Source organism: Electrona antarctica, assembly GCF_951216825.1.
Source record: "Electrona antarctica genome assembly, chromosome: 14".
NCBI classification, from domain to species: domain Eukaryota; kingdom Metazoa; phylum Chordata; class Actinopteri; order Myctophiformes; family Myctophidae; genus Electrona; species Electrona antarctica.
In genome coordinates, this window is record NC_136795.1 from 387,520 (window position 1) to 412,159 (window position 24,640).

At 47.7% G+C, this 24,640-nt stretch overlaps 1 protein-coding gene across 1 annotated transcript in view; it reads left to right on the forward strand.

The window, feature by feature from the left end:
- Positions 1-1,847: 1,847 nt before the first annotated feature.
- lmtk2 (lemur tyrosine kinase 2) overlaps positions 1,848-24,640 on the forward strand; it is a 131,173-nt gene continuing 108,380 nt past the window's right edge. The window contains exon 1 of the mRNA XM_079519956.1: positions 1,848-2,571. Within this exon, the coding sequence (XP_079376082.1) occupies positions 2,448-2,571 (124 nt within the window). The 5' untranslated portion in view covers positions 1,848-2,447. The remainder of the gene's footprint in view (positions 2,572-24,640) is intronic.

Sequence of the window (24,640 nt, forward strand, 5' to 3'; positions counted from 1 at the left end):
ATAGTCACGTCAATCAATATTTCTAGGAATGTGTTAACCATTCACATTATACCCAGAACAGGGGCGTGCAGATAGACACCAAGTGGTGCTAAAGCACCTGCCCATTTGCCCTCTGGACAGCAAAGTGCCCCTTTGAAAGTAATGTTTTTGTACAGTTTGTTCAGTTTTGTACAGTGTACACAGTGGTGACATTGATCCATTCTGGATTAAAAGCGTCTAATATATTATTTATGCCCCAAAAGATATAGCGTAAATCTCCCACACTATTAAGGCAGCCGGTGGTTCCACACACCGCACAAGGTGCCCTTTTTTCACTTGAGCACCTGCCCCTCAATTGTCTGCATTGCAACATTATGTCAATTTTGAGCATTATTGACTGTTGTCAGTGTAAACGTGACTGTGGGGTCATATAATCCATGTAACAAAGGTCAACAAAACCTATTCTTTTAACCCCACTGACATTTCTTACAAAATGATCACTGGCTATAACATGGTTTTCTCAGTGTGTTTATACAGGATATCTGCACATTTCTCAAGTGACGATTCACGTGACTTTTTACCAATAAGAAAATATCAATAATAATGAAATTAATTGAGTCACCAGAACCAATAAGGAAGGGTGTTTTCAATGAATCTATCATGGTTAAAATGGAATGTTGAAGTCACAATGGGTTTGTATATAGGAAGCAGTGGCGTGCACAGACATTTAGAGGGGCAGGTGCTCAAGTGAAAAAGCGTGTGGAACCGGCCGGTTGCCTTAATAGTGTGAGATTTATAGATTTTTGGGCCTAAATAATATATTAGATGCTTTTTATCAAAATTGATCAATGTCACCATGGTACACTGTACAAAAAAAAAGGAAAAAAAAGTTGTTGTTGCATGTGCACGCCACTGATAGGAAGGGGGTGTGTCTGCTAAAATGAATATCAAATATCTAAATATCTAAGTGGGCAACTTAAAAACTGGTCTGGGGGTGAGCACATATTATAAGCCTGAGTATAGACGATGAAATTGACCAAAAGTTATTTTGGAAAGTAAAAAAAGATATCCCTCTGAAGTTGTGTCATTCCGTGTGAAAGAATGAGCGTTTGTCCCTGTTCGTCAACAAAGCTACGCTGTGTAGATGTACACAGTGACACAGTGACAGTCCCGTCATAAAAGGACAGCTTTACGGCCCTAAACCCAGAAATAACCATTTCGTGTGATGTGAGGGCCAGGTCGGCTTTCCTTATCATCTTTGCGTGCGTGCCTCACATGATTGACGACACGACTGCATGACTGCACGTAAAACAAAATCTACAAGCTAGCTAATGTGCACACACGCAGTGTGGCATGAGGGTTCGTGAGCTGGTTGATCGGCTATTCAAAACAAATATTTAAAAAAAATAGGAAATTCAATTTTTTATTTGAAAAAAAGACAAACATTTATAAACATTTTAAACAATTACATTTATTTTGGGCTTGTAGATCTGCTATTTTTTTTCCATTTTTTAAAAATCAAAGTGGAGATAAAAGAGGACAAAAAAGGAGAATATATTGGAAAAATATATATCAGTTCAACATTTTAAAACCATTTGTATGAAAGCGGTTAAACATGCAAAGCAGGTTGGTGTGCTGTTATTATTATATGGGGTTGGCATTTCAATCAACAGCTGTAAACTAAAGAGACCATCGACGTCGCCCTGATTGGTCCCTTCAGAGCACTCGCGGGCCGCTATTGGCCGCGGCCACCCGTCCGTCTCGTGGGTAGTCCCGCCCACCTCCCCTCCCCTCCCTCTCCTCTGTCCTCTCGTGCATTCCCCATGACACTGTGACGTAGTAAGGAAGCAGGAACAACATGGCGGCGCTGTGGCAGCAGCGGCAGCATAGCAGAGCCTCCTCCAGCGACTCCGAGGAGGAGAGGCTCCACCGCGAAGCGAACAGCCCGCTTTTATCACCGAAATAACATGAGTTCCGAGGCCGCGTGCGCGTACACACCACGGCGAAGCGATGACAGGTCGCGCGGGGCGACGACGACAGTAATAACAACAACAACAACGTCTCCCTTCATTTCGTTGTCCATGGACGAGGGAGGCGGCGGCGGCTCTTATTGGTGCTAGCTAGCAGCCGTTAGCCTAGCTAGCTAGCAGCCTCTTTCGCCTTGTTACCTGTTATCATAGTAGCTTTTTGACGTGCTAATATAGGTATAGGCTAGCCCCGGCTAATGCTAATGCTAACCCAGGCATAGAGAGAGAGACACAGAGAGAGAGAAAAAGATGCAGGCTGCTGTTGTTGTTGTTTATAATAGAACAACGCCATTGATGTCATTGATTTAATTGTCAATGAACCAGACGTTTTTGTGTCACTGCCTCTTGTCTCGTCGCGAGATATACGTGTGTAATAATTTGAGACTGTAGTGTAGGAGGACGTTGTGTGTGTTAGCTTGAAGACAGACAGACAGAGGAGAGATGGAGAGGAGGAGGAGGATGGTGGTGATGATGGGGGACAGAGACACACTGCCTCTGCTGTTGCTGCTTCTCCTGTCGGCCTGTCTGCTGTGTGAAGGTGCCCCCCTCCGCCAGCACGACCCTGGTAAGAGACACACACACACACACACACCAGGGGTCATGGCTTGTGCAGTGGACATTTTTTGGCAAAAGTAAACATTTTGCCACAGACATACAAGATGAGTGGACAATAACATTACCAGAAACGCATCTAAAGAGACAGCCCTGAATGACAATAAAAGGTGTGTAACCCTAAGAGAGAGATTGTTCACATGTACATTCTGAGAACCACTAGTACTAGTTGGACTGGTAATGTGCACAGTGGCGTAGTAAATCAGTGTCACAACATTGTGAAGAAAGCCTGGAGACTTGACGTTCAGCAACTGGGTCTCATGATCAAAACAAGAACACACCCACCCAATCAATCTCTCACACACACACACACACACACACACACACACACACACACACACACACACACACACACACACACACACACACACACACACGTACGTCATTCAATGTTTCGATGAATTGAGTATGAAGACGAGCAAGGACTCAGATGGAAACATTTCCTGTGCTCTTTTATGCAAACTGTTAAAGTAGTCTCTCTCACACACACACACACACACACACACACACACACACACACACACACACACACACACACACACACACACACACACACACACACACACACACACACACACAGAGAGAGAGAGAGAGACGCACAGGCATGTCTCTGTCATGATGACTAACCTTTAGTTACACAACCATAGCATTCCATACAGTCATACATGTAACATGCTAACACTGTTGCTAATGCTAACCTGCTCTCTCTCTCTCTCACCTGCTGTCACAACATATACATCAAGCAGTATGCTGCTTTTCCAGCTAGCCAGCTATCTATAAGGCTGTGCTGTGGCTAGCCAGTGCTACCTGTAACCCAAATGACTAACTAACGACATACTACATGACACAACATACTATAGTATTATTACCACTATGGTGTAGCTGTCGGAGTGAGTAAGGTCTGTGGTGTAAGAAGCATACAACTAAATGGCATTGCACATGTCGTAGTTTTTCTGCATTGTGTGCAGGATAGTTGTAGAGGTGTATACTTACTTACTAGCCGTAATTTGCAACGCTAGCTTTTTTTGTTTGTTGAATGGGTTGAATCTAGAGTTGCAACACCGGCCATTGACAGCCCATACACATCCACACGTCCACAAGTCATATCTGATTGTATTAAATTACCTTAAACTTGCCAACATTTCATGAAAATTCCACCGTAGACAGACGTGTTATTATGATGAGCTACTTTCAGTCAAGAAATTCCATACAGGTGATTAAAACCCATTTTGGGCGGGAACCCCTTTTGGTGTTAGCATTATGTTATGCTTTAGCTATTGAAAAATAGCAGATCTACAAAGCTCATAGCGCGCCACCGAGTGGCGCGCTACGAGCTTGTAGGTCTGCTATTTTTGAAAAATCGAAGAACGACTGACATAGAAACATAGCTTTTTCAGAAAACTGTCAGGATGTAGAAGACATGTTTAGAATCTGATCTCAGGTCTTAAAGGGTTAAGTTTGGAAGCGCTAGTTGGATGTCACTGACGTCACTCAACGATGCGTTGTATACAATTTACAATTTACAATTTAGGCATTTAGCAGACGCTCTTAATCCAGAGCGATTTACAATAGGCAAGAACAAAAAGCATGGGAATACATCACATATGTAAAAATGCATTTATCGCGAAACATGCGTAAGCTAAGACCGTGACTAGAACATATCTATATAATGACACTATACATATAAACTATAACTAGAACATATCTATATAATGACACTATACATATAAACTACACATATATGCTATACTATGCTGTACATATATACTATGAAGTGCTATGACTACATACAATGCACTTATTGTGCTGTCTACATGACATGCTATAAGTCTGTTTCAAATGCTATATAAGTCTAAGAAGTGCTGTCTAAGGGGGTAGGGTAAGTGCTATGGGCCATGATGGAGTCATGGACTACGGCGGAAGATCGGGAGTGATGCTGCAGTTCTGATTGCAACGGGAAGTGCATTCCACAGTTTTGGGGCCAGAAGGGAGAAGAGTTTGGGACGTGTGGAGCGTTGTCCCGGCGTTTTTAGTGAGGGTACTTCCAGCTTCCCTGCGTTGGCTGATCTGAGTGCGCGGGAGGGTTTGTAGGGTTCAATCATGCTGGCAAGATATGGGGGAGCCATACCTTTGGTTGCTTTAAATGCCAACATCAGAGTTTTGTATTCTGTGCGGGCAGCGACCGGGAGCCAGTGCAGGGAGCGGAGCAGGGGGGAGACATGTGAGAATTTTGGCTGGTTGAAGACCAAGCGAGCTGCGGCATTTTGGATCAGTTGGAGAGGCTTCAGTATATTATGTTGTAGTTTTTCTGCATAGTGCAGGATACTTGTATATGTACAGTATGTACTTTTGTCGTTTGGTGTACATGTTCTGTATTGATGGTGCTTGAATACTTCTCATTGTTGTTATTCCCTTTGCATTGCTGTATGACTACCTTCGAGTACTACTTTCCTTGCTCTGTCTGTACCTGTAACTCTTAACTGCTGTGCTGCCTCGGGGGTGACTGAAAGTATCCAGAGGAAGCAATAAAGGCATATATATATATCAAACCCAGTGTCTGAGAGTCGACAAGACTGGTAGTGTACAAATGGACCTGTTTGGTTCCATTTTGTACACTCAGAGTTACAGATCCGCAGAGGTTTGGTTCAATTTGTACACTGACTCTCAGAGTTGTATAACAGGGTCCACTTGGTTCCTAATCCGAACTATCAATCATTTACCAAACCAATAAATGGACTTGTTTGGTTCCATCTGTAGTACACTCCCAAGAGTTACAGATTCCTAAGGTTTTGTTCAATCTGCGCACACTCAAAGTAACAGGGTCCATTTGGTTTCCTAATCCGAACTATCATCAACCCCCTCAGTGACTCCTGGGAGTCCCCGGACCGCACTTTGAGCACCACTGACTGATACAAACAAACAAGAAGTCACAATAATTGACAAATACTAATGTGTTTTCTCCACTACTACTAATGTCGAGATTCACACAGCAAGCTGCAACCTCCTAGACTCGTTAGACAAGAATTTAGCATGACAAGAAAATGTCAATATTTATTGAATAATAATGCCTTGTTTCAGTCTGCTGGAGATAGAGAGAGAGAGAGAGAGAGGTGTGGTAACCTTTTGATCGGGGCTTTGTCGTTGATATCTACTAACGTTTATATAACAGTACAGTACTATGAAATGTTTGCCTACCAGGACCAGCATGGAATGCCAGTACAGTAAGACTCTTGGCACCGTCAATGTCTTGTGTCAATAGAGGTGTAAGCGGGGCGCCGATGGCCTAGTCTAGTGGTTAAGGTGCATATACCATAATACTGTATTCTAAGGAGAGAAACTAATGGCAAAAGTAGCAGATCTACAAGCTCAAAACGCGTCGCTTTTGCGCCGCATTTCAAACTTGTAGATCGGCTATTTGCATGTAGCATGTCGTGGCGACTCGTGGGGCGTTAATTCTGAGTACCACAGACGAAAAACAGTCTAAGTCCAAATTTCATTCTGACCCCTCCACGAAAAGGCCTCGTTGTCCTGAACCCTTATCTATCATTTATACACATTATGGATAAATAGTGTGGATTTGGACTGTTATTCGTCTGTGGCATTTACCAAACAAATACCCAAAAAGGTAAAATATGTAAATGGTTTCTGCCCGACAGAAACAATATATTATATTATATTATAGCAACATAGGTTTTTCCCGAAAAAAGGATAGGATAGGATTTTAGAAGGTATGTGTAGTAGACTCGGCCTTGGTTCTAAACGTGTTAAAGGGGAAAACCACCCATTTTCAACATTTTACTATGTCATTAATATACCTTAGAGCTGTTGTGTGATGATAATAAAAAGGTCCCCCCATTCTGTGTTTCCTAGAACTGTAATTATGAAAAAAATAATTAACATGGTGAAACACATCTTGATGACATCATCAAGATGTGTTTCACCATGTTAATGATTTTTTTCAGACCTCCAGTTCTAGGAAACACAGAATGGGGGGACTTTTTTATTATTTCCACACAACAGCTCTAAGGTATATTAATGACATAGTAAAATGTTGAAAATGAGTGGAATGCCCCTTTAATAGAAATGGAGTTATAGTCGTCATTTGTCATATTAAGCCTGCCTGGTAGTGACACTTCCAAATAATTTGTTTAATACATTTTCTTTTCATTACATGCCGTTATGAACATGTACACCGTCTCTGAATTTGATGCACACGTTTACCTTGCATGCTTTAGTTTACTGTATGTCGCTCTGCATAAAGAGCGTCTTCTAAATGCATAAATTGTCAGCCTAACGTCACCCACGTAGACCGTAGACATATTAATTGGCAACCTGCCCTTTTCATCCAAATTAAAACAGACACAACACACGTTGGATTTGGTAGTGAATGATGAGTGAAGGTTAGGCTTGTACCTGAATCATAGATGTGTATATTTATGATGAGTGAAGGTTAGGCTTGTACCTGAATCATAGATGTGTATATTTATGATGAGTGAAGGTTAGGCTTGTACCTGAATCATAGATGTGTATATTTATGATGAGTGAAGGTTAGGCTTGTACCTGAATCATAGATGTGTATATTTATGATGAGTGAAGGTTAGGCTTGTACCTGAATCATAGATGTGTATATTTATGATGAGTGAAGGTTAGGCTTGTACCTGAATCATAGATGTGTATATTTATGATGAGTGAAGGTTAGGCTTGTACCTGAATCATAGATGTATATATTTATCTTGTACCTGAATCATAGATGTGTATATTTATCTTGTACCTGAATCATAGATGTGTATATTTATCGATGCTGTCGGGCAGGAACTTCTTATCTCCCTATTTTAAAGACGATCTGTAACTTCTCCCCGTGTTTACATAACAAAAAATGCATACATTTTAGTTTCCCTCTATAGCAGCAGTCCTCCTCGGCCATGGGAGTACTGTGGTGTAGTGGTGTATAGCAGCAGTCCTCCTCGGCCATGGGAGTACTGTGGTGTAGTGGTGTTTCCCTCTATAGCAGCAGTCCTCCTCGGCCATGGGAGTACTGTGGTGTAGCGGTGTATAGCAGCAGTCCTCCTCGGCCATGGGAGTACTGTGGTGTAGTGGTGTATAGCAGCAGTCCTCCTCGGCCATGGGAGTACTGTGGTGTAGTGGTGTATAGCAGCAGTCCTCCTCGGCCATGGGAGTACTGTGGTGTAGTGGTGTTTCCCTCTATAGCAGCAGTCCTCCTCGGCCATGGGAGTACTGTGGTGTAGCGGTGTATAGCAGCAGTCCTCCTCGGCCATGGGAGTACTGTGGTGTAGTGGTGTATAGCAGCAGTCCTCCTCGGCCATGGGAGTACTGTGGTGTAGTGGTGTATAGCAGCAGTCCTCCTCGGCCATGGGAGTACTGTGGTGTAGTGGTGTATAGCAGCAGTCCTCCTCGGCCATGGGAGTACTGTGGTGTAGTGGTGTATAGCAGCAGTCCTCCTCGGCCATGGGAGTACTGTGGTGTAGTGGTGTATAGCAGCAGTCCTCCTCGGCCATGGGAGTACTGTGGTGTAATGGTGTATAGCAGCAGTCCTCCTCGGCCATGGGAGTACTGTGGTGTAATGGTGTATAGCAGCAGTCTTCCTCGGCCATGGGAGTACTGTGGTGTAGTGGTGTTTCCCTCTATAGCAGCAGTCCTCCTCGGCCATGGGAGTACTGTGCTAGGGCTGTCACCATTACACATTTAAGTTGATGAGTAATTGTCAAACAAACAATTGCGATTAACGATTTAATTGATTTTTTTTTGTGGCATTGGAAATTGGAACATTATGAGTAGACGGATGGCCTTGTAGGCTTCGTAATGAAAAAGTGCACATACACACATAAAATATACAAAGAAATCACTGACTCATTTAATAATGTTTTATCATTTTTTCGTTCCCATTTGATTCCTAAATAGCGGAAATAGTTGATCTACAAGCTTACAACACGTCATGAAGCGACATGTTGTAATCTTGTAGATTTGCTATATCTGCCATTTCTGAAAAATGGAAAACATGGAAACTATTATGCAAAAATAATTGCGATTACCTCAACTAATTGTGATTAGACTATTATGTAATATAACTGTGGCAGGCCTAGAAACACATTGCAGTCTCCACTTGTAATCCTGCGGTTTGTTTTGGTAGACGACGGGGATATTAGACAGATATATTCTTGGGCTAAGCACCCAAACAACAGTGACGATGCCAACATTACAGCGAGAGTGCAGTGTGTTTCTGCAGGTAAACAACAACAACACCACTCCTCCAGTGGCTGGTGGTGACCACTGGGATAGAGGGAAAGGCTGGCTAAATGAACGCCCTACTTCGTCATACTGCAGCCTCTAACAACAAGTAGTCACACATAGCCGACGTACACGCTCAAAACACGCCTCCATGCAACACGTTTTGAGCTTGTCGATCTGCTATTCTTTATTTGAAGAAACAGTTTTGGACATATGAGGTTTCCACTTTCTAGACTGGAACTGACTGCCAAGCTACACCAGGCTTATCTCTTTCTAGACTGGAACTGACTGCCAAGCTACACCAGGCTTATCTCTTTCTAGACTGGAACTGACTGCCAAGCTACACCAGGCTTATCTCTTTCTAGACTGGAACTGACTGCCAAGCTACACCAGGCTTTTCTTTCTAGACTGGAACTGACTGCCAAGCTACACCAGGCTTATCTCTTTCTAGACTGGAACTGACTGCCAAGCTACACCAGGCTTTTCTTTCTAGACTGGAACTGACTGCCAAGCTACACCAGGCTTTTCTTTCTAGACTGGAACTGACTGCCAAGCTACACCAGGCTTTTCTTTCTAGACTGGAACTGACTGCCAAGCTACACCAGGCTTTTCTTTCTAGACTGGAACTGACTGCCAAGCTACACCAGGCGTTTCTCACGCGTTTTCTCCCGCGCGTGCGTTTAATTTAGGTCCAGTCCTATTTTAAAAAAACGCACGCGCGGGCCGCGCGTTTAGGGTAAACGTGCGAGAAAAGCCTGGTGTAGCGTGGCCGTCACCTATGCTTTCTAAAAGCCTGGTGTAGCTTCAGGGCTTAAAGGACCACTTCACCACTTTTCAACCTATCTTCATATAATATGTCCTCACTAATAATCATGATAAAATGCCACCATTTTTTTCTACTCCGTCTGTGTCTCATAGGAGGGCTGTGGGCAGTTCAGAAACCCGTCCACCAGTGACATCATCGATGGTGAATCCAAGCTAATAGAAACTGCAGGCTTTCTAGTCCTGAAAAGTTGCAATGCAAAAATGGAAGCCATCGTTCTCACGATAATAAAAACATTTTCAACGATGTCACTGGTGGACAGGTTTCTAAACTGCCCACAGCCCTCCTATGAGAGACAGACTGAGTAGAACAAAAATTGTGCCATTTTATCATGATTATTAGTGAGGACATATTATATGAAGATAGGTTGAAAAGTGGTGAAGTGGTCCTTTAAGCCCTGATTTGTGAGCTTGTAGATTGGCTATTTTTAGCTTCTCTTTCCCATCAATCTTCGCTCCTTTGTTCTATTAAAGTCACGTCCAAAAGATTGCCCCCGGGGGGGTTGAAGTGGACTTTATAACCACTTAATGTACTGTCTTAAACCCTATATACTACTTAGTGGACAAGAAGAGCCCCCCCCCAGGACTCTATAGTAGGCTGCCACCTGTTTGTTTTCACTCTTCAGTAAATAACTTTAACCCCCCAGAATAGGCCATGCTAGGGTTCAAGCAGTTAACACAATATAGTGGCAGGCAGGAGCGCAGGCAGGAGCGCAGGCAGGCAGGCAGGCACTAGGCAGGCACTAGGCAGGCAGGCAGGCAGGAGGGCAGGCAGGAGCGCAGGCAGGAGCGCAGGCAGGCAGGCAGGCACTAGGCAGGCACTAGGCAGGCAGGCAGGCAGGAGGGCAGGCAGGCAGGAGGGCAGGCGCAGGCAGGCAGGCAGGCAGGCAGGAGGTTCAGGCCTGCCCCTGCCTGTGACATAACCGGGGGGCAGGCGCAGGCAGGCAGGCAGGCAGGCAGGAGGTTCAGGCCTGCCCCTGCCTGTGACATAACCGGGGGAGAGTGGTATGGATAATAAAGCGCTGAGGGGGGACGACCCACAACAGCCAATGAATGGCCTCTCTTGTTTTCACTGTAGATTGCACTTTCTTACAGTCTCATTGACAATGGCCTGCGCTGGCCTGAGTGACCCCTCGTGAGATATGAATGGAGCGATGTTGGTGGTCTTAGTAGGGCGGCTGCCGGGTCACCATCCATCATGTTCGTGGTCTTAGTAGGGCGGCTGCCGGGTCACGATCCATCATGATGTTCGTGGTCTTAGTCGGGCGGCTGCCGGGTCACGATCCATCATGATGTTCGTGGTCTTAGTAGGGCGGCTGCCGGGTCACGATCCATCATGATATTCGTGGTCTTAGTAGGGCGGCTGCCGGGTCACGATCCATCATGATGTTCGTGGTCTTAGTAGGGCGGCTGCCGGGTCACCATCCATCATGAAACGGTTGATTTAAGTGTGATACAGAATGTTTAAGTTTTACAATTTATTTGCATAGAATGAATTGCAGACTGGATGCATTTTTCAGAAGAAAACGGTGGAAAAACGCAGGTAAAAATCCGAAAAAGGCAGCAGTGTGCATGGAGTCTTTTATAGTGATGCTCCGAATGATCTGCTCGGATCTGTCGTTGCCAAATTAACCGATCCGTTGGGTACCCAAGCCTGATTTTTGCTTTTCCATTGATCCGATATCTCGAACCCTAACCTCCCACGGGGCAGCACACCTAAACCCAACCTTAACCCTCTCCCAACCCTTAAAGCACCCCTCACCAACCTTAATCTGGTCGTTTTAACGCACCCCTCACCAACCTTAATCCGGTCGTTTTAACGCACCCCTCACCAACCTTAATCTGGTCGTTTTAACGCACCCCTCACCAACCTTAATCCGGTCGTTTTAACGCACCCCTCACCAACCTTAATCCGGTCGTTTTAACGCACCCCTCACCAACCTTAATCCGGTCGTTTTAACGCACCCCTCACCAACCTTAATCCGGTCGTTTTAACGCACCCCTCACCAACCTTAATCCGGTCGTCTTAACGCACCCCTCACCAACCTTAATCCGGTCGTTTTAACGCACCCCTCACCAACTTTAATCCAGTCGGACCAATGCTATGTCTAACCAAAGTATGCCTCCCGTAAAGATAGCAGGGAGTCTTGGGCCCTATTACATTCTGGGGGAGGTGGGGGCTCCTCACTGGCAGGTGAGTCGGTACGATACAACAGTACGTCCTCTCGGTGGGGGCTCCTCACTGGCAGGTGAGTCGGTACGATACAACAGCAGTGACGACGTACTGTAGGCATATGTGTGGGGAGGAATTGATTGTCATGACGACACATTTTGGGGGAAATGGGGCTAAAAAACAATCAATCACAGTGAAATAATTGCGATCCATCTTACGATTATGTAATATTTGTACCAGACGCCCCTCAAACGGCAGCACTCTCATTGACAATTTTCCCTGTCCTGTGTTTCCCCGGCTGACCCTCATGAGGAATGAATGGAGGCACGCAGACACGTACGCATACAACGCAGGCACGCACGCACACAACGCACGCACGCACACAACGCACGCACGCAGGCACGCACACAACGCAGGCACGCACGCAAACAACGCACGCAACGCACGCACTCTCACACACAGAGGTGAATATGTCACACAGAGAGAGAGAGAGAGAGAGAGAGAGAAGGCTGCTAATGTGTAACCATAACACATTCCTGTCTTATCGGAGCCTGTGAATTATTAATGCGCTGCCGCCGTTCGTTGAGCTGTGATGCTGAATACAGTGAAGTGAAGTGATTGAGCAATATGTCGTTTATGTCCTTTTTTATGCGTTTACGGCGGCTCTCAATCCTTTCCGTTCGGTCTTGACTTGTCTGTCACTGTCTGTTCTTTAGCTGGAGGGTTGGTTTGTACTTGTGCTGTTACAGTAATATCAGGCCTGGTAGATGGTTATGATGGAGAGGGCCACTATAGTTCCACTCTCACTCCAGTGGGCCACTATAGTTCCACTCTCACTCCAGTGGGCCACTATAGTTCCACTCTCGTTCCACTCTCACTCCAGAGGGCCACTATAGTTCCACTCTCGTTCCACTCTCACTCCAGAGGGCCACTATAGTTCCACTCTCACTCCAGAGGGCCACTATCGTTCCACTCTCACTCCAGAGGGCCACTATAGTTCCACTCTCACTCCAGAGGGCCACTATAGTTCCACTCTCACTCCAGAGGGCCACTATAGTTCCACTCTCGTTCCACTCTCACTCCAGAGGGCCACTATAGTTCCACTCTCGTTCCACTCTCACTCCAGAGGGCCACTATAGTTCCACTCTCACTCCAGAGGGCCACTATAGTTCCACTCTCGTTCCACTCTCACTCCAGAGGGCCACTATAGTTCCACTCTCACTCCAGAGGGCCACTATAGTTCCACTCTCACTCCAGAGGGCCACTATAGTTCCACTCTCACTCCAGAGGGCCACTATAGTTCCACTCTCACTCCAGAGGGCCACTATAGTTCCACTCTCACTCCAGAGGGCCACTATAGTTCCACTCTCACTCCAGAGGGCCACTATAGTTCCACTCTCACTCCAGAGGGCCATTATAGTTCCACTCTCACTCCAGAGGGCCATTATAGTTCCACTCTCACTCCAGAGGGCCACTATAGTTCCACACTCACTCCAGAGGGCCACTATATTTCCACACTCACTCCAGAGGGCCACTATAGTTCCACTCTCACTCCAGAGGGCCACTATAGTTCCACACTCACTCCAGAGGGCCACTATAGTTCCACTCTCACTCCAGAGGGCCACTATAGTTCCACTCTCACTCCAGACTAGAGGGCCACTATAGTTCCACTCTCACTCCAGAGGGCCACTATAGTTCCACTCTCACTCCAGAGGGCCACTATAGTTCCACTCTCACTCCAGAGGGCCACTATAGTTCCACACTCACTCCAGAGGGGGCACATTGCATACTGTATCTCTGCTGTCGGGAGGAAACCTCATAACTCCAAAATGTTCATTTTTCAGGAAATGAAAAATATACATTTTTCAGGAAATTAAGGAAACCATTTTTCTTTTTAAAACAAAGCAATACAGCCTCATCAAAGTTGGTGTTGAGACTTTATATATTGTCAATTACTTCCATGAGAGGGGGAGAGGTGGTGGAGTTAGTTGCTTTAGCAGACATTTTGAGGGTCCAATGGAGTTAAGAGGTTTTGTCCAAAGCACTTTTTACTACTTTCCATATCAATACAAATCAAAAACCTCAAACATGGAGTTATGAGGTTTCCTCCCGACAGCAACGATATACGGTCGGGCAGAAACCTTCATATTTCAACCTTTTTCATAATTAATGCCCTACTTCATCATTCTGTGTCACACAAAATTAGCAAAAAAATAGCCGATCTACAAGCTCACAAACGTTTTGCCATGATGATGATGATGCAACATGCAACACATTCTCGACACAACCGGTGTCTATCTATCTAGCACTTGTATTTGTCTTCAGGGGGGCAGTTGGTGGTTGTGTAACAGTTTTGTGCCTAGTATACGACTATGTCTCCCACTCTGTGATTCAGTGTTACCCCAGGGCCGTGTAGGGGACTGTCCTGATTCCTGGGTCAGGGTACGACCAGGCCTAGTGGCATAGTGTGTCCACCCTGCCAGGGCTGTGGTGCCACCAACCCTCTGCTGAACTCTAACCCATTCTCAACGGGAACCCCTTTTGGTGTTTCAAGCATTATGTTATACTTTAGCTATTGAAAAATAGCAGATCTACAAGCTCGTAGCGTGCCACCGAGTGGCGCGCTACGAGCTTGTAGGTCTGCTATTTTTGAAAAAATCGTGAAAATGTGGCGCAAACCTTTGAATATATATTCTTTCACAGCCAACGTTTTTAACTCAAATCTTTGCTTCTGGGGAGGTCCCTGGAACAACATATTTTCAGATAGGAGGGGCGGATGCAGATTACATATAATTTTTGGGGTCCTTGACATGAAATATTGAGCACCACTGATACAGAAACATAAGGTTTTTCAGAAAACTGTCAGGATTTTGAGGACATTTTTTTAATTTCGATGTCAGGCCTAAATGGGCTAGGAATGTGATCTGAGGTGACTCCCAGGGAGGCTGGCAGATCTGAGGTGACTCCTAGGGAGGCTGGCAGAGATGAGGTGACTCCCAGGGAGGCTGGCAGAGCTGAGGTGACTCCCAGGGAGGCTGGCAGAGCTGAGGTGACTCCCAGGGAGGCTGGCAGAGCTGAGGTGACTCCCAGGGAGGCTGGCAGAGCTGAGGTGACTCCCAGGGAGGCTGGCAGAGCTGAGGTGACTCCCAGGGAGGCTGGCAGATCTGAGGTGACTCCCAGGGAGGCTGGCAGATCTGAGGTGACTCCCAGGGAGGCTGGCAGAGCTGAGGTGACTCCCAGGGAGGCTGGCAGATCTGAGGTGACTCCCAGGGAGGCTGGCAGATCTGAGGTGACTCCCAGGGAGGCTGGCAGAGCTGAGGTGACTCCCAGGGAGGCTGGCAGAGCTGAGGTGACTCCCAGGGAGGCTGTCAGAGATGAGGTGACTCCCAGGGAGGCTGGCAGAGCTGAGGTGACTCCCAGGGAGGCTGGCAGAGCTGAGGTGACTCCCAGGGAGGCTGGCAGAGCTGAGGTGACTCCCAGGGAGGCTGGCAGATCTGAGGTGACTCCCAGGGAGGCTGGCAGATCTGAGGTGACTCCCAGGGAGGCTGGCAGAGCTGAGGTGACTCCCAGGGAGGCTGGCAGAGCTGAGGTGACTCCCAGGGAGGCTGTCAGAGATGAGGTGACTCCCAGGGAGGCTGGCAGATCTGAGGTGACTCCCAGGGAGGCTGGCAGATCTGAGGTGACTCCCAGGGAGGCTGGCAGAGCTGAGGTGACTCCCAGGGAGGCTGGCAGAGCTGAGGTGACTCCCAGGGAGGCTGGCAGATCTGAGGTGACTCCCAGGGAGGCTGGCAGAGCTGAGTTGACTCCCAGGGAGGCTGGCAGAGCTCTCTGAGTTGACTCCTAGGGAGGCTGGCAGAGCTCTCTGAGGTGACTCCCAGGGAGGCTGGCAGATCTGAGGTGACTCCCAGGGAGGCTGGCAGAGCTCTCTGAGGTGACTCCCAGGGAGGCTGGCAGAGCTCTCTGAGGTGACTCCTAGGGAGGCTGGCAGAGCTCTCTGAGGTGACTCCCAGGGAGGCTGGCAGATCTGAGGTGACTCCCAGGGAGGCTGGCAGATCTGAGGTGACTACCAGAGAGGCTGGCAGAGCTCTCTGAGGTGACTCCCAGGGAGGCTGGCAGAGCTGAGGTGACTCCCAGAGAGGCTGGCAGAGCTCTCTGAGGTGACTCCCAGGGAGGCTGGCAGAGCTCTCTGAGGTGACTCCCAGGGAGGCTGGCAGAGCTGAGGTGACTCCCAGGGAGGCTGGCAGAGCTGAGGTGACTCCCAGGGAGGCTGGCAGAGATGAGGTGACTCCCAGGGAGGCTGGCAGAGCTGAGGTGACTCCCAGGGAGGCTGGCAGAGCTGAGGTGACTCCCAGGGAGGCTGGCAGAGCTGAGGTGACTCCCAGGGAGGCTGGCAGAGCTGAGGTGACTCCCAGGGTGGCTGGCAGAGATGCAGGGAGGCTGGCAGAGATGAGGTGACTCCTAGGGAGGCTGGCAGAGCTCTCTGAGGTGACTCCCAGGGAGGCTGGCAGAGCTCTCTGAGGTGACTCCCAGGGAGGCTGGCAGAGCTCTCTGAGGTGACTCCTAGGGAGGCTGGCAGAGCTCTCTGTAATAAAAGAGCAGTGGTTCTCAAACTGTTTTCGTGTCAAGGACCTCCTCCAGAACAAAATGCTGAATTATTTACTGTTTTTTTTAATGTGGATTAAGTAATTCACACAGGTTGGGAAAGCCTGACATGAAAGGCTTGGGCAGAATTGATTTGATAAATTACCGGTATTCCTTTTAGATATCGCGATATATGATACACCGATGATTCCGGAAAAAATCACACCCGTGTGAACTGAGTGGTGTAAGGTCTTATATAGACTGATCAGCTGTGGTCTGACGTAATGTCTGACGTAATGAAATCACACCCGTGTGAACTGTGAACTGGGTGACCATAGCAACCATGCTCATTTTTGAGCGAACAGACAGACAGACAGACAGACAGACAGACAGACATGTAAACTAACAAAGCCAGTCGTAGGAGTGGTTTACACCACTCAAAAACGGTATATTTCCCAAGTGTACTCACTGACATCATCGACGACGTCATCGTCATGATGACATCATTACTGGGAAGCCGTGAACGGCATGTCTTGTGTTTCTAAATGTTTTTTTTTGTTGTGGCTTTTCGCCTTTATTTTATATTTTTTAGGGAGGGACAGACAGTAGGCTGACAGGAAATGGGGAGAGAGATGGGGGGGGGGGGGAGGGGGTTGACTTGCAGTAAAGGCCGTCGGGATCGGGAGTCGAACCCGCGGCACACTGCCAGACTGGATTACCAGCCAAGGTGCCTGGACCACTGAGCCACGGCCCAGGCCTGGACCACTGAGCCACGGCCCAGGCCATGGCTTGTGTTTCTACTGTAATCATTCATTCATTTGCCACATGAGACAAAGCTCCGTATTCACTGACATCATCGACGACGTCATCGACATGACATCATTACTGGGAAGCCGTGCCAGTCTATGAGATCATCAACGGCATGGCTTGTGTTTCTATGAGACAAAGCTCTGTGTTTCTTATTTTTTTTTATTTATTTTTTATCCCACGATTTTGTAACCCATTTTTCACTCCTGTTTCAATTATCTAATGTGATCCTGGGCTCTACACACCCTCTGCCAACCTAGTCCCCATATATGGGGGACATGGGGAGAGCAACGGACTTGAACTCATGCTTCCTTCATGCCTGAGTGTCCAATTTGCTCCTTAACACCTGACAGGGGGGAGTTTCCCTGGTTGGACGTAGCGCGTGGAAGGAACACGTTATTCCAACCAGTTCCTTTCCCCTCCATCAGGCGCCCCGGCTGGCCAGGGGGAGGCAGTTTAGAGACCAGGATTACTGCATGTTTTTAGCTCTGTATTTCTCAGCTGCATTCTATTCCGTAAGTGACATAGTGTTCTGTACTACTTGTACAGTCTGCTTTAGATAACTTTAGATTGTAATCATTCCGTACCCTCAGTTCTGTGCTAGCTTAGATTTAGGATCTGTTATTACTTGTACAGTCTGCTTTAGATAACTTTAGATCGTAATCATTCCGTACCCTCAGTACTGTGCTAGCTTAGATTTAGGATCTGTTATTACTTGTACAGTATTTCTTTTCCCACGTTCAAAGCCAAACAAGCAATTAAATCGTCAATCACATTTATTTACGGTACATGACGATGAATCGTCAACTAAATGCGTCTTGATGGTGACACAGCCCCGAGGAGGAGGCACTAAGCATGATGAAGAGTGCATGTCCAGGGGGCTTTTCATCTTGCACAGGCACGCTTATCCCATTCTGGGCGGGAAGCCCTTTTGGTGTTTTAAGCATTATTATGTTATACTTTAGCTATTGAAAAATAGCAGATCTACAAGCTCATAGCGCGGCACCGAGTGCCGCGCTATGAGCTTGTAGGTCTGCTATATTTTGATTTTTTTTGAAAATGTAGTGCAAATCTTTGAATATATACTCTTTCAGTTTTTAACTCAAATCTTTGCTTCTGGGGGGGGGGGGGGTCCCTGGAACAAACATATTTTCAGATGGGGGGTCGGCGGGCCAATATTACATATATTTTTGGGGGTCCTTGACATGAAAATGTATGAGAACGACTGACACAGAAACATGGATTTTTCATTTTTTCAAGAAAACTGTCAGGATTTAGAAGACATTTTGTAGAAGCGTCCTCAGGTCTAAATGCGTTATATCCATGGATATATCGGGGTTATTACCATCCAGCCAACAAAACGATGGCCTCTCGTCAAGTTCACGAGATGTGACGGAAGTCCGGCCGGCCCCATGACACGAAGACTGGGTGTTTGGTGACACGGAAGCACATCGTTGCTTAAGAGTGCAAGTGCCAGTTCTGTACATCCAGTTGGTTTAATGTCAGATCCAGGGCATTGCTATTACACTGACCCGTGGTGGATCAGGGAGTACTAGAGCAGCCTCAGAAACCATTACACTGGGCCGTGGTGGATCAGGGAGTACTAGAGTAGCCCCAGAAACCATTACACTGGGCCGTGGTGGATCAGGGAGTACTAGAGCAGCCTCAGAAACCATTACACTGACCCGTGGTGGATCAGGGAGTACTACAGTAGCCTCGGAAACCATTACACTGGGCCGTGGTGGATCAGGGAGTACTAGAGTAGCCTCTGAAACCATTACACTGGGCCGTGGTGGATCAGGGAGTACTAGAGTAGCCTCGGAAACCATTACACTGGGCCGTGGTGGATCAGGGAGTACTAGAGTAGCCTCGGAAACCATTACACTGGGCCGTGGTGGATCAGGGAGTACTAGAGTAGCCCCAGAAACCATTACACTGGGCCGTGGTGGATCAGGGAGTACTAGAGCAGCCTCTGAAACCATTACACTGGGCCGTGGTGGATCAGGGAGTACTAGAGTAGCCTCTGAAACCATTACACTGGGCCGTGGTGGATCAGGGAGTACTAGAGTAGCCTCTGAAACCATTACACTGGGCCGTGGTGGATCAGGGAGTACTAGAGTAGCCTCTGAAACCATTACACTGGGCTGTGGTGGATCAGGGAGTACTAGAGTAGCCTCTGAAACCATTACACTGGGCCGTGGTGGATCAGGGAGTACTAGAGTAGCCTCTGAAACCATTACACTGGGCTGTGGTGGATCAGGGAGTACTAGAGTAGCCTCTGAAACCATTACACTGGGCCGTGGTGGATCAGGGAGTACTAGAGTAGCCTCGGAAACCCAGACGCTTTTATTTCCAGGGAGAAAAAGAAAAGTCTGGGTCCGAGTCCACTTCAATCCGGCATAGAGTAGCGCAAACGTCCATCACTCTCTGCTGATTTCTGATCGTCTGCACCTTTGTTAAATTGACACACGCGCACACACACACACACACACTCCTCTCTCTCTGTTGCTCTAATTAATCAGGTGTGTGTGTGTGTGTGTGTGTGTGTGTGTGTGTGTGTGTGTGTGTGTGTGTGTGTGTGTGTGTGTGTGTGTGTGTGTGTGTGTGTGTGTGTGTGTGTGTGTGTGTGTGTGTGTGTGTGTGTGTGTGTGTGTGTGTGTGTGTGTGTGTGTGTGTGTGTGTGTGTGTGTGTGTGTGTGTGTGTGTGTTCCCTCCAAAATATTAAAATGTATGTAAATACATGCAAATCCAACATTATATTTGCAAAGGTAATGTGTACACCCTGTGTTGTCACATGGATCCATGAAGCCTTCCGAGCTGCAGCATCACTCAGAGACATGGAGACACTAGCAGATACTAGTGTCTAGTCACTTAAAACAGGGGTTCTCAACCCGGGGGGTCGCCAAATTATTTTGGGGGGTCCCCAAATTATTTTCAAAAAAAAAAAAAAGAATATATATCTTTTTTTTAAATTTTATTTTCACGATTTTTCAAAAATAGCAGACCTACAATCTCATAGCGCGCCACTCGGTGGCGCGCTATGAGCTTGTAGATCTGCTATTTTTCAATAGCTAAATTATAACAATGCTTAAAACACCAAAAGGGGTTCCCGCCCAAAATGGTTTAAGGTTATTGTAGCAGTCAATTTATATTGGGGGTCGGGAGGGGGCGGGCGGGGGTCCCGAGACGTTGCCAAAGCATTTCCGGGGGTCCCCGGCCAAAAACGTTGAGAACCCCTGACTTAAAAGACAAACCTGTGGGACAGTTCTAAGATACTCTCAAATCTCTCAACATTCAACAGACATTGAAGAGACAATCGGGTAAATTATATGTTGTGCCATCTTAGTTTGAACCAGCTTATGAAGATGCAAGCAAGGAAGGAAAAGATACGAAAATATAGTTAATATGCAGCACAGTTTTATACAGCCTATGTAGAGGGAGTCCCATCCATCCATCCATCCATCCATTTTCAACCGCTTATCCGTAGTCTGGTCGCAGGGGCAACAGCTCCACGAGAGAGCTCCAGACTTGGAGTCTCTCCATGCTTTATCTCTCTCTCAGCTAAGAGGTTGTTGGTTAATATGCAGCACACTTTTATACAGCCTATGTAGAGGGAGTCCCATCCATCCATCCATCCATCTTCAACTGCTTATCCGTAGTCGGGTCGCGGGGGCAACGGCTCCACAAGAGAGAGCTCCAGACTGGAGTCTCTCTCAGCTAAGAGGTTGTTTGTTGGCCTGGAATACATTGAGGATCTCTGACGGTCATGGATGGTGTGATCTGTGATGGAATGTCTGCGGTTGCATGTCGGTCTGAAATAACGTGGTGAATCACATCTTGATGATGTCATCAAGATGTGATTCACCATGTTATTGATTTATTTCAGACCTACAGTTCTAGGAAACACAGAATGCGGGGCCTTTTTTATCTATCCCCCCCCCCCCCCCCCCACACACAACAGCTCTAAGGTATATTAATGACAAAGTAAAATGTTGAAAATGAGTGGAATGCCCCTTTAACCTAACAATAAAATGGTGCACATACGTAGCACCTACAGTCACACACGCACGTATACAATCCTTTGTGGTGGCCTGTGTCGTTGGGACAGCCTGTCGAGAGGCATGCTGCTGGCTCAGCGCTCACTCCTTCAACAGTGTGACGGTATCAATCTGCTGCTGTGGCAGCTTGTGAACATGTGTGTCAAAGTCAAAGTTGTACGATTTGTCACGCACGCACGCTACCGCAGTGAAATCTGTTCTCCGCATTTCACCCATCTCTTGGAGCGGTGAGCTGCAGCCGTGCCACGCTCGGGAATCATTTGATTTGAGTGTGGTAGTGAGCGGTTTACTGTTAAAGCCTGCCGCAGCCTTTGAAATCCATGGAAATTTGGTCACCTGTTCGCGCCCCGCTGCAGGCATTGTTTTTAAAAGTCCCACGGACGCGGAACTTCACATTCTAATACTGGCATAGAACCGCATCCTGGCAGCTGCCTTGCTGGCCTAGAGGACACCAACGCCGCCTTTGCAGTCCATGGACATTTGGTCACCTGTTCGCGCCCCGCTCCCGACACATTTTTACAACTGCAGACTTTTTTACACAGCAGTAGGCGAGTATTCAACTAGAAAGACGAGGTCGCGACCTCCGTTGTTCCTCCTAGCACTTTTTTGGTGAGTGCATCGGACAGACACCTGGCCGCCTATTTGGATCACTGTAGCTTAGCCTCGCCGACCCAGGCAAAAAAGTGCCTTCCAGTAGTATTGGCGAGGTGTTTCAGCTTTCCGTGCTCGGACACAGAGACAGACACGTACGTACGTACGTACGTACGTACGTACGTACGTACGTACGTACGTACGTAGACATAGGGACACACATTGCTGTCTGTAGGAGTGGCTAGCACCACTCAAAAAATTAAGCCTGCCTTGGTGTGCCGACGAGACCTTAGTGTCAACACTGGATGCCATCCATCCATCCATCCATCCATCCATGGAGGTGGCGGTGTCTTAGAGGTAGAGTGGCCGGATGGTAACCACAAGGTTGCCAGTTCGATCCCTGTGGGAGTGTCAAAGTGTCCTTGAGCAAGACACTGAACCACTAATTGCACCTGATGTGCAGGTTGGTGCCTTGCATGGTTTCCTTCGCCATCGGTGTGTGAATGTGTGTGTGAAGTGAACGGGTGAATGTAATGCACAATCTATGTAAATCTTGGATAAAGGCGCTGTATAAATGCACCATCCATCCATCCATCCATCCATCCATCCCTAGCGTTGCGCGGCCAGGCCAAGGCGGAGGCGATTCAGTCACAGAGTGAACAGAAGTGGGTCAACTCAAGCCCTCCTCTCTCTCTCTGTGTGTGTGTGTGTGTGTGTGTGTGTGTGTGTGTGTGTGTGTGTGTGTGTGTGTGTGTGTGTGTGTGTGTGTGTGTGTGTGTGTGTGTGTGTGTGTGTGTGTGTGTGTGTGTGTGTGTGTGTGTGTGTGTGTGTGTGTGTGTGTGTGTGTGTGTGTGTGTGTGTGTGTGTGTGTGTGTGTGTGTGTGTGTGTGTGAACAACAACGCTCACTGAAATATGCAGGGGAACGGAAACAAGAGCTGGCAGGCAGTTCCCTCGCCCTACGTATTGGTCCCTAACAGGCAGTTCCCTCGCCCTACGTATTGGTCCCTAACAGGCAGTTCCCTCGCCCTACGTATTGGTCCAGTTCCCTCGCCCTACGTATTGGTCCAGTTCCCTCGCCCTACGTATTGGTCCCTACAGGCAGTTCCCTCGCCCTACGTATTGGTCCCTACAGGCAGTTCCCTCGCCCTACGTATTGGTCCCTAACAGGCAGTTCCCTCGCCCTACGTATTGGTCCCTACAGGCAGTTCCCTCGCCCTACGTATTGGTCCCTAACAGGCAGTTCCCTCGCCCTACGTATTGGTCCAGTTCCCTCGCCCTACGTATTGGTCCCTAAACAGGCAGTTCCCTCGCCCTACGTATTGGTCCCTAACAGGCAGTTCCCTCGCCCTACGTATTGGTCCCTACAGGCAGTTCCCTCGCCCTACGTATTGGTCCCTAACAGGCAGTTCCCTCGCCCTACGTATTGGTCCAGTTCCCTCGCCCTACATATTGGTCCCTAACAGGCAGTTCCCTCGCCCTACGTATTGGTCCCTAAACAGGCAGTTCCCTCGCCCTACGTATTGGTCCCTAACAGGCAGTTCCCTCGCCCTACGTATTGGTCCCTCAGGCAGTTCCCTCGCCCTACGTATTGGTCCAGTTCCCTCGCCCTACGTATTGGTCCAGTTCCCTCGCCCTACGTATTGGTCCCTACAGGCAGTTCCCTCGCCCTACGTATTGGTCCAGTTCCCTCGCCCTACGTATTGGTCCCTAAGAGGCAGTTCCCTCGCCCTACGTATTGGTCCCTAAGAGGCAGTTCCCTCGCCCTACGTATTGGTCCCTAAGAGGCAGTTCCCTCGCCCTACGTATTGGTCCCTAACAGGCAGTTCCCTCGCCCTACGTATTGGTCCCTAACAGGCAGTTCCCTCGCCCTACGTATTGGTCCCTAACAGGCAGTTCCCTCGCCCTACGTATTGGTCCAGTTCCCTCGCCCTACGTATTGGTCCCTAAGAGGCAGTTCCCTCGCCCTACGTATTGGTCCAGTTCCCTCGCCCTACGTATTGGTCCCTAAGAGGCAGTTCCCTCGCCCTACGTATTGGTCCAGTTCCCTCGCCCTACGTATTGGTCCCTAAGAGGCAGTTCCCTCGCCCTACGTATTGATCCCTAACAGGCTGGCTGCCGAGTCATAATGTGAACCCGTGACTGGGATCAGGACCTCAGAGCACTGAGGAGCTGGTTCCATGTGGAGCTGTTAAGACCTGCTGGCTCCTTCTGTCTTTCTGTCTGTCTGTCTGTACGTCTGTACGTCTGTCTGTACGTCTGTCTGTCTGAACGTCTGTACGTTTGTCTGTACGTCTGTCTGTCTGTCTGTCTGTCCAGAGGTTGACAGCTCCTGCTGTTTGTTTTGCTCCATCCGTCCCTCCAGTGTCTCTCTGGCTCGCTCGCTCCGTTCATAGCTGTAAATGAGTGAGACAGACGGGGACTGCTTCATCGGGGTCGCACGATGCTATGGCCAGTGGTGGACAAAGTACCCCCCCCCCCCCCTCCCCCCAGTAGTACTAGAGTCAAAGTAAAGATGCTCCTTGTCAAAGATTAATAAGTAAACATTAAGTGAAAGTTGCCTCAGTCAAGACAAATGTGTACTCGACTTAAATCCGAAAATTGTAAGAAAAAATAGAGTCGGTGATTTCTTTGTATATTTAAGTTATTTGTCATAATCAGCATCATGTGCAATTTGTGATTTCGAAGCCTACAACGCAAACCAAAATACAAATTCAAAATAAAACCCCCCCCCCAAAAAAAACAC